General features: G+C 50.6%; 1 protein-coding gene across 1 annotated transcript in view; it reads left to right on the top strand.

Annotated features, from left to right (window-relative positions):
* cep131 (centrosomal protein 131) overlaps positions 1–3,263 on the top strand; it is a gene marked incomplete at both ends in the record, with an annotated part of 29,885 nt that extends 26,622 nt beyond the window's left edge. The window contains 3 exons of the mRNA XM_080542479.1: positions 2,231–2,427; positions 2,906–2,966; positions 3,192–3,263. Coding sequence (XP_080398605.1) covers positions 2,231–2,427; positions 2,906–2,966; positions 3,192–3,263 — 330 coding nt within the window. The remainder of the gene's footprint in view (positions 1–2,230; positions 2,428–2,905; positions 2,967–3,191) is intronic.
* Between the last annotated feature and the right edge of the window lie 7,551 nt (positions 3,264–10,814).

The following is a 10,814-nucleotide window of genomic DNA, read 5'->3' as shown; positions in this document are numbered from 1 at the left end:
TTGTAGCCAGGGTGGTGTGGGTACTTGAGGATTTTGACTGCCTTGTTGAGACATCGGGAGTTGTACAGTTCTTCCAGGGAGGGGAGAGGGCATCCGATGATCTTCTGGGCCAAGTTGACGACCCTCTGGAGCGCTTTCCTCTCTGCGGCTGTGTAGCTGAGGAACCACACGCAAATGCAGTACGTGAGGATGCTTTCCACGGAGCAGCGGTAGAAGGACACAAGCAGGTCTTGTCTGAGGTGGTAGTTTCTGAGTATTCTCAGGAAGTAGAGTCTCTGCTGTGCCTTCTTGACGATCGCCGTGGTGTTGGTTCTCCAGGTCAGGTCATCCTCCAGGTGGACGCCCAGGAATCTGAAGACTGAGACTCTCTCCACGCAGCCCCCATCGATGTACAGGGGCTGTATGACGGTCTTCTTCCTCCTGTAGTCCACAATCATCTCCTGGGTCTTTAGCTTGTTCAGCTGCAGGTTGCTTTGCACAGGACTGACAGCTGCTCCACCTCGTTGCGGTACGCAGCCTCGTCACCTTCGGAGATGCAGCCCACCACGGTGGTGTCGTCAGCGAACTTGATGATGGCGTTGCTGGGGTGGACGGCGATGAAGTCGTGGGTGTAGATGGAATAGAATAGGGGACTCAGCACGCAGCCCTGGGGGGATCCGGTGCTGAGGCTGATGGCTGTGGAGGTGTGGGGGCCTATCCTGACCCTCTGGGCGCGGTCAGACAGGAAGTCCGTGGACCACCGGCAGAGGAGGTGGTCTAGTCCGAGGTCTAGGAGTATGGGCACCAATCTGTCGGGTAGGATGGTGTTAAATGCTGAGCTGAAGTCCACGAAGAGCAGCCGTGCGTAGCTCCACTCTACCTCCCTGCCCTCCTCTCTCCAGGTGGGACAGGGTAGAGTGGAGAGTTGTGGCGATGGCATCCTCTGTGGACCTGTTAGCTCTGTAGGCAAATTGAGAATTGTGAAGCGCTCCACAGTAGACATAACTTCCTCCTGTATGCTGTTTGGAGCCTGTGACAGAGCCATGAAGGCCACTGTTGCCATGTCATAGGCATTCCAGGTTTCCCATGCTGCCTTCTTGCCACTGGTTGCAAATGCAGACACTGTCACAGCTAGTAAAAGCATGGAACACAGGAGGAGCCTTTGTTTTGATCTCATGGATGGGTATGTACCTGAAGTTCTTACTAGTCCCAAACGCCACCCACAGCTCCTCAATGTCCAGCTCAGACACGTGTGCAATGGCTAGGACCACAACACAACTGTGTCCACAGTGCGCAGGATGATCTTTCTATACCCCTTTCATGTAGCATCCGCCACATGGAGTAGCATCCTTGTATCTGCCTCCTCATGTGTGCAAGGGGAAAGATGATGTGTGTCTAGTAGTGGGTGAGTTGACAGAGCATTGGGTCCGTACCTGGAAACAACTTGTTTGGTCGTTGACATTTCCACAAGGTTCCTGGCCAGGAAGTGAAACAGTTCTGTTTTGTTTTCATCCACTCTCAGGAAGCCTTTCCAGTTGGTTGGTATCTTGTTTTTTCCATCCACTCTTGTTCTTGTGCCCGTTCCTCGCTTCTGTCTTGTCTGGGACTTTAAGCTGTTTGCTTTAGCAGTCCCACACCACATCCACTCTGTCAACACTTTCCAAGTAAGCTGCAACAACTGAAATACCTACATTCATAGCCTAATAGACAATTCTGGACCTAGAGAACTATAGTAAATACATTATTACATGAAATCTATTATGAAAATTGAATATGCATTTTCTCAGATACTGCGATTTCATTTTAATCATTCTCACAACGTCACTGATTTCACCACTAACTATTCACCAGAACATTTTATGATGTTGTGTATGGTATCATTGTAATCCTCAAAACATGGGGGTAGACATAATCTGTTCAGTGTTATCATGTTTGGTTAAGGAGATATGAAGCAAAATACACAATTTTTTTGAGGGCTCCACGTCTGAAAATGTTCAGGACCCCAAACTGTACAAGTGTACCAAGTTTTGTGCTTACACCCCCCATGCCCCCCCCCCCCTTCAAAAATAAGGATTTGGAATCAATCCTCAATGCAAAAACGAGTAAGATAACCAAAATGTAACCTGCTCCACCTCTCCCCCTCCTCCTCCACCCTCCCCTCTCTCACTTTTCCTCCACCCTCCCCTCTCCCACTCTCCCCCCCCCCCTCCTCCTCCATCCTCTCGCCCCCCCCTCTCCCCCCTCCCTCCAGACCAGAGACAAGCTGGCGGAGGAGAGGCGGAGCCTGGCGGAGGTGATCAGACAGGAGTTTGCGGAGCGCCTGGTCTCGACGGAGGAGGAGAACCGCAGGATGAAGACGGAGGTGTCGGAGGTGCGGGCGCGCCTCCGCCTGGAGGTGGAGAGGGTGACCAGGGAGAAGGAGGAGGAGCTGGCCGAGGTCCACCAACGGTGAGGAGAAGGAAGAGGAGGGAGGGGGGGTTGGGGGGTAAAGGTGGAGGAGGGGGAGGAGATTTTTTTTTTATCTCAACATTTACATTTACATTTTTGGCATTTAGCAGACGCCTTATTCCAAAGCGACTTACAACCGATACATTTGACTAAGCAAGTGAATCATCAATTCACCAGTCGTAGCAGGAAGAGTAATCTAGCTCAGGCCAGGGGCCATTGGCAGTCGTCGTGATAGAAGAAAGAAAGAAGGAGAAACAGTAGAAGTAGAATTAGTACAGTAGAAATCTTAGGAGACACAGTATAGGGGGAAGCTGGTGTCTCAGGAGGCACAGTGCTGGGGGGTAGTTTATATGATACCATCCATATACCATTAGAATAGATGAACGAACCAAAGATTTGTGTTCCAGATTTTAAAAATTTCTCAGTGGGCAACAAAATGGCTGTTTCTTTACATTTGTACTGTCGTCTGTTTTGACAGGGTGAAGTCGGCTATCTTGAAAAAGGAGGAGACAGTAAGCAGCCTTCGGAAACAGCATGAGGTGAGTGGGGGTGGGGGGGGGGCGGTGAGAGGATTGCCACGGAGACTGAGTGAACATAGAGGGGGGGGGGGGGAGACTGTATTTGTCTGTTGGGGGTGGGGGGGCTTTACTCTGAGTCAACACAGAGGCGGGGGGTAGGGGTAGGGGGAGGGGGAGGGGGTAGGAACACATTGAGCCTGGAGATGATTGACAGCGTAAATAAACCCCTGTGCTCTCCTCTGATAGGCTGCCCTGAAGAGGGCGGACCACCTGGAGGCCCTATTGGAGCAGCAGAGGAAGCAGCTGCTGGAGAAATGACAGGCAGGGAGGCGGGGCCGCTCCCACGGGACCACCACCACCACCACCACCTCCACCTCCTCCTCCTCCTCTTCTCTCCTCCACCCGTTCTGTCACTTGGGGGGCCCCCCTCTCCTCTCCCTGTGTTTTTCTTTGGTCCGGTGGATGTGTTTCTGAGAACCGGGGGCCTGTTTAACCTCTGGAGCGTACTGGACCTCCCTCTTGTCCGCGACACTGAGGGGACCAACCAATCAGGCTGGGGAGACGGTGGAGTGGGCGTGGCTCCCGACAGGCTGGACAGGATGTCCCCCTGCTGCTGACCCCCATCCTCCCCCTCACTGTAAAGGACTGGGACTCTGATTGGTTGTTGACAGCCCGAGCAGCCGACCCACAGAACAGTGGACTCCACGGGCCGAACCATTCTGTCCTCTGGAACACATACCTAGCATTCTTCTGTGACCCCCCACCCGTAATATCCAGTTGGAAAGTCCCGTGCCTCTCCCACAGAGACTCACTGACTGACAGACACAGAGAGCACTTCCAGATGTTGCTAACCGGCCCAGGCCTGCAAGAGGCGGTGTGTGTGTGTGTGTGTGTGGGGGGGGTCAGGAGGACTCTGCCGGTGCCCTTTGTGTGTGAGTTACAGATGTCTTTTGTCCCAGTGCCCCTCTGGGTGAGTGCTGCTAATTACAGGATCTGCCTTGGTACACCTCCCCCCGGTCCTACACACACACACACACACACACACACACACACACACACACACACAGAGAGACACACACACGCACACACACCCCGGCCCCTCCCATGCCCAGTGTATCTCCTGACAGGCAGGTTTGTTTAGGGGCGTCTTTAACACAGTGACTCCTGACAGACAGACAGACAGCAGAGACCCCTGGTTCAGACAGACAGACAGACAGCAGACACCCCTGGTTCAGACAGACAGACAGCAGACACCCCTGGTTCAGACAGACAGACAGACAGCAGACACCCCTGATTCAGACAGACAGACAGCAGACACCCCTGATTCAGACAGACAGACAGCAGACACCCCTGATTCAGACAGACAGACAGCAGACACCCCTGATTGAGACAGACAGACAGCAGACACCCCTGGTTCAGACAGACAGACAGCAGACACCCCTGATTGAGACAGACAGGCAGCAGAGACCCCTGATTGAGACAGACAGACAGCAGAGACCCCTGGTCCAGACAGACAGCAGACCCCCCTGATTGAGACAGACAGGCAGCAGAGACCCCTGGTCCAGACAGACAGGCAGCAGACACCCCTGGTCCAGACAGACAGACAGCAGACACCCCTGATTGAGACAGATAGGCAGCAGAGACCCCTGGTCCATACAGACAGACAGCAGACTCCCCTGATTGAGACAGACAGACAGCAGACACCCCTGGTTCAGCCACGGACGACAGGCGACAGACAGACACCCCTGATTGAGACAGACAGGCAGCAGAGACCCCTGGTTCAGACAGACAGACAGCAGACCCCCCTGATTGAGACAGACAGACAGCAGACGCCCCTGGTCCAGACAGACAGACAGCAGACCCCCCTGATTCAGACAGACAGACAGCAGACACCCCTGGTTCAGACAGACAGACAGACAGCAGACACCCCTGATTGAGACAGACAGACAGCAGACACCCCTGATTGAGACAGACAGACAGCAGACACCCCTGGTCCAGACAGACAGACAGCAGACCCCCCTGATTGAGACAGACAGGCAGCAGAGACCCCTGGTTCAGCCACGGACGACAGGCGACAGACAGACAGACAGACAGCAGACACCCCTGGTCCAGACAGACAGACAGCAGACACCCCTGGTCCAGACAGACAGACAGCAGACACCCCTGATTCAGACAGACAGACAGCAGACACCCCTGATTGAGACAGACAGACAGCAGACACCCCTGGTCCAGACAGACAGACAGCAGACACCCCTGATTCAGACAGACAGACAGACAGACAGACAGACAGACAGACAGACAGACAGACAGACAGGCGCTAGGACGCTGATCTACAGGCAGGAAATGAGCTGGTTTAGGAGGATGTTTACCAGGGCTAGAGTGCAGAACTGAAGGTTAGGGGTATGTAGGGTAGAGTCATGACGATTGGCTGCGTGGTTTTTAAGGGTTTGTTGAGTGTGAGGAAGAGAGAGGGAGCGAGAGAGAGGGAGGGAGGGAGAGAGAAAGAGAGAGGGAGAGAAAGAGAGGGAGAGAGAGGGAGAGAGAAGAAAGGGGGGAGGGATGGAGGATTGTGCAGAGGAAGTGTTTATGAGATTAGGAAAGCAGAGACTGTGACTATTGGGGACGGGGAACACGGGGGGCAGGAGGGGTGTTAGAGGGGTATAGGGGGGCACAGAGGGGCACAAGGCAGCCTAATGGTGTCATGTGACCAGGCCGAGGTTAAAAGCACTCTGGGTATTAAACCACGGTCCTCATTCTGAGGTGGCGCCGGGACAACACACATCACCCTCTGAAAGGATCCCATACTGGGCCCCCCGAGCCAGACTGGCCACCTGATTCAGACTGGGCCGCCCAACTCTGCACAGGTAAACTAAACCTTCAGAACCATCATGGGGAACTTTCTAGTAACATAGACTTTAGACTTTCGCCAGCCACCTGACCTTCTCTCAGCATTTGGCTTTTTTTTTTTGTCTTGAAATTTCTTGATTTCTTGTTGTTGTTTTTTTTCACTACCTTGATTTTTATTTTGTCGTTTATTTATTTATTTTTACATTTTATTTTCATGTGCTTCTTTTTTAAATGGTGTTTCCTACCTTTACCCCGTGCTGTGAAGTGTATGTATGGACGTGCCACAGTGGACACTGCTTGAGCGTCAAAGGTTTCAGTGAAAAATGCCATGTTTGGAGGGACCTCCACAGAGAGAGGAGGGCGGAGTCAGTAGGAACCCCAAACCCTCCAGAAAATATATCAGAGAGACAGAGAGAGACAGAGAGAGAGAGAGACAGAGAGAGACAGAGAGACAGAGAGACAGAGAGAGACAGAGAGAGACAGAGAGAGAGAGACAGAGAGACAGAGAGAGAGACAGAGAGAGAGAGAGACAGACAGAGAGACAGAGAGAGAGAGACAGAGAGACAGAGAGAGACAGAGAGAGACAGAGAGAGAGAGAGACAGAGACACCACAGACAGAGGTTCCGCTCCCTCTTATCTCAAGCCTATTTATTGCCTGTTTTCTTTCTTTCTTTCTGTCTTTCTTTTTTTAATTTCCCCATCAGAGGCTCTTAATGACTGACTGCTGCTCCCAGTACAGTCAGTACACTCCCAGTACAGTCAGTATGCTAATCGTAGTGTCAGAGTCACAATGTGACGGGTCTAGATGTGCGTCGTGGTCATATTCTAGCGGAGGGAGGGTTGTTGTTGTTTACGGTCCGTGTGGTTTCTGGCGGTCGAAGTTTTAGCGACGACGTCAGCAGCGGTGCTGTCACATAGTTACCTTATGTCGCCTCCTCATATTGAGCGGACGTGGACATAATCATCCCGGTAATAGAAGCGTAGACCTATCACAAAAATATCGACACGCTTCTGAAAAAAAACAACGCTCGTCAGTCTTTTTTAGGACTAGCTTATGGGACGGTCTAATTAGTACCGACATAACCCACACAGAGGCAGCGTGAGACACAGACAGACATGGTCCCCAGAAAATCGCGCGGGTCACACGTATGAGTCATCTGTCCCTTATCACAGACACAGAGGGTTGCCATGGTGACGATCACATGTTTCCTACCGTTCCTTTCCTGGCGCTGTTGGCACCAGCGGTCGCCCAGGGTCGCTGGCCTCGTTTGCCCGGGAGGGAGGGCAGGGGAGGAGAGGGGAGAGGGGTATGGGTGGCATGGTTGGCATTTCTCTCTCTGCGATGCCAGTCCCACACGTGCCACTGAGGCCTGCCTTTGTGTGTGTCCACTGTGCTCCCGTTTGTCTCTCTCTCTGACCCGGGATGGCTCAGAGGCCGACACACACACACACACACACACACACACCAGTGGCCAACACACTCACATACACACTCACACACATATCCACACCGATGGTTGAAACACACACACACACACAACCGTGGCTGACACACACATACACACACACAGCCATGGTTGACACATACACACACACAGCCATGGTTGACACATACACACACACAACCGTGGCTGACACACACACACACACACACACCAGTGGCCGACACACACACACACACCCGTGGCTGACATACACACACACACATACACACACTTTTTTCCGTTTGCCGTTTCCCTTTTGTGTTTAAATGTTTACCTTGTATACAAACCACTCCAACCGATTTATTTTTATTTTTGTTTTCATTTTTATATCTATAGAATTTTAATGTAACGCCCCACGTGCCCTAACTTGTACATATAGCTCTTGACTGAAAAGAAAAAAGAAAAAAAAAGTGTAATATGTGAATGATTGTTTTGTTGTTTTTAGTCCTAGTTGTATTGTTATTCATGGGGACGGTTCTAAAACTGTGAAGAAAATGTTGACTGAACCCGGCGAAGGAGAATAAAGACCCTGTTGGAAGAACCCCAGCGTCCACGACTCTTTATCCGCCCAGGGAAACAAACAATTGCTCACTTGTTTCACTGACCCCCCCCCCCCCCCCCCCCCCCCCCCCCCCCCCACACACACACACACACACACACACACACACACACACACACACACACACACACCCCACCCCCTCCATCTCCAAGACGATAACTCCTTTCCAAAAACCTTTCCCCCCCAACAATAAATCAAATGTAGTCAATAACCTTACACTCCATATCCATAAAAAGTTGTGGTTTTATTTTTGGGATTGGGAAATAATTAATTTATTTAAAAAAAAAAATAAGAGCATCCCTCCCAATGCACATTTAAGCACTTAGCATGATGCAATTATGGTTGAAATGTTATTTTGAAATTCCATTACTGATAATTATTTTGTTTTTCCTCGTTACAGACAGTTAGACTTCTAACCACCTTCATAACTCAGCGTGGACCTCAACTCTGTAAGAGTTTGCTGCTGCAAACCCTACAGTTCTCATTGTCTTTACATCTGGAAAAAGATCTCTATACCTGACCCACTTTCCTTCTACGTCTTCTCGTTTTTTGCCCTCTAGCTAACTCCCTCTCTCTCTCTCTCTCTCTCTCTCTCTCTCTCTCTCTCTCTCTCTCTCTCTCTCTCTCTCTCTCTCTCTCTCTCTCTCTCTCTCTCTCTCTCACTCTGACTACTAAAGCAACCGGTGGTGCATATTGAAATTCATCTCTCCTTTCTGTAGGGGGAAGGAAACCAGACCTAGAGGAGTGCACGTTGCTAGTGGCTCTCACAGCCAACACACTTGGCTTCAAGGTCCCGGCAGGCTGTGGCATTGAAGGGGGGAGGGGAGGGTGGGGGGGAAGGAGGAGGGGAGGGGGACCGGTCGTAGAGGTGAATCCAACCAGATGACTTCTGCTCTGTGTGTAAATGAGGAGGCTGTAGTCTCCAGTGTGTCTGATCACTCTGTCTCTCTGGTGAGAACACTCTTCTAAAGAACCCCAGGAGACTCTCTCTCTCTCTCTCTCTCTCTCCCTGCATGTAGAATCATGCCCCTGACGGTTCCTTTTGTGTGTTTGTGTTTATGTGTGTGTGGTGTGTGAGAGAGAGAGTGTGTGTGTGTGTGTATGTATGTGTGTGTGTGTGTGTGTGTGGGGGTGTGTGTGTGTGGGTGGGTGTGGATGTGGGTGGGTGTGTGTGTGTGTGTGTGTGTGTGTGTGAATGTTAGTCTGTGTGTGGGTGTGGGGGTGTGTGTGTCACGCAGCCAGCTCACACACCCGTCTCCGAGCAGTGTGATCTAACAGCTCCGTACATTGTGATCATAGCCAGGATTCTCCTCCAGTGCTGTCCTCTCATGTCTAACTTTACTGTAGCCTCTAGTTGGGGCTCCCCCCCCCTCCTCCTCCTCCTCCTCCTCCTCCTCCTCCTTCCTTCCACCCCCCTCCTCCCCTTTCTCCCTCCCCTTCACACTGTTGAGGGAGGGGGGGGAGGGAGGGAGGGAGGGGTTGACCAATTGCCGGCAGCTGTTGCTCATTTCACAATGGTATCGCCCATGCTGTACAGGGCTGGGAAACGGCATAAAGAAGACTTCAAACTCAGTGGGTTTCTAGTGTCGGCAGACGGCTAGGCAGAGGAGCGGCTCTGGACGGCACTGGCCAGAGGTGAGGGGACATTTACACTGGTCTGTTTGATGTTGTTTTAGTCAGCTTTCTGCCGTGAGACCGGGGGGTGGGGGGGGAGTGTGTAGTGACTTGGCTGTTTCTGAGACTTGCTTGTGAAATGCTGATATGTCAGCAGTGAGGTTAAGTCTTTCCTTTGACAAAGAAGTTTGTTGTGTGTGTGTTTTTTTTATGTTATGATTAGGTTTTTTTAGACTTTTAGGAGAAAGAAAAGATTTTCTTTTGTGAATTGGACACAAATGATATTACTGCCAAGAGAATTCAAGCCTTTAAGACCTTTTTTTTTAGGGGTGAATCATTTGTGCTGACACAATTTTCCAGTAAATGTCAGTTTTCTGAAACATGGAGAGCTGAACTTATCTGGAGATCTCCTAGGCATTCCTTCCATTCCCAATTTATCTGGAAACAAACATGGATAAAAAGACAAAGAAAGTGTGTTACTTATCTTGTTTGTTACTTATCTTGCTATGTTATGTACCTTGTTATGTACCTTGTACAATAAGTACATAATACGTTCTCTTGTAGAGAGGACTTATGTACCTTGTACCTCTACCTTGTAGAGAGAATAATTAATTAATTAATAATAATACTAATTAATAATTATTCATTTAGAACTTATGTACCTTGTACCTCTACCTTGTAGAGAGGACTTATGTTCCTTGTACCTCTACCTTGTAGAGAGATTGTGTCTACTCTCACAGTCCTCATGACACATCCAGTGTTGGTTCTGCTTTTCTCTCCGTACGTGTGGTGTACCACATGTACATTTAGCAGACGGCGTTATCCAAATACATTTGACTAAGTAAGTGAATCATCTATCCACCAGTCATAGCAGGAAAAAGTCATCTATGCTCAGGGCTGGGGCAATTGGTAGTCGTTGTGCTATTTTATTTTAATGTTTTTAATGACACTCTGGAAACAGTACAGGGGGGGGGGGTAGTAGATGTCTCCGGAGGGACCGTTAAGGTGTAGCCTGAAGAGATGGGTCTTGGTGGAAGATGGGGAGTGACTCTGCAGTTCTGACAGCAGTGGGTAGCTCGTTCCACCAGCGGGGAGCCAGTATAGTGAAGAGACCGGGTAGCGCGACTGCAGCAGTACACTGTGTAGCTCTGAGGCCAGGGGAGACTCTCAACAAACAAACCCAATAAAACATATGAAAGGAAGCCGATATGGAGAGAGCCTGCATGTGCACCAAGGTTTAATTAAAGGGGGATTACAGGAGCAGCTCTGTTGACATGGAAAGAAAAGATAAAGTTTCTCCCTCTTCTGTTTCTCCCTCCCTCCCTCCCCAGACCTCCGTGTGATGAGAGCAGCTCCTGGAGTGTA

The sequence above is a fragment of the Nansenia antarctica genome (assembly GCF_963989245.1).
Source record: "Nansenia antarctica genome assembly, chromosome: 11".
Taxonomy (NCBI): Eukaryota; Metazoa; Chordata; class Actinopteri; order Argentiniformes; family Microstomatidae; genus Nansenia; species Nansenia antarctica.
This window is presented reverse-complemented; position numbering and strand designations above follow the sequence as displayed.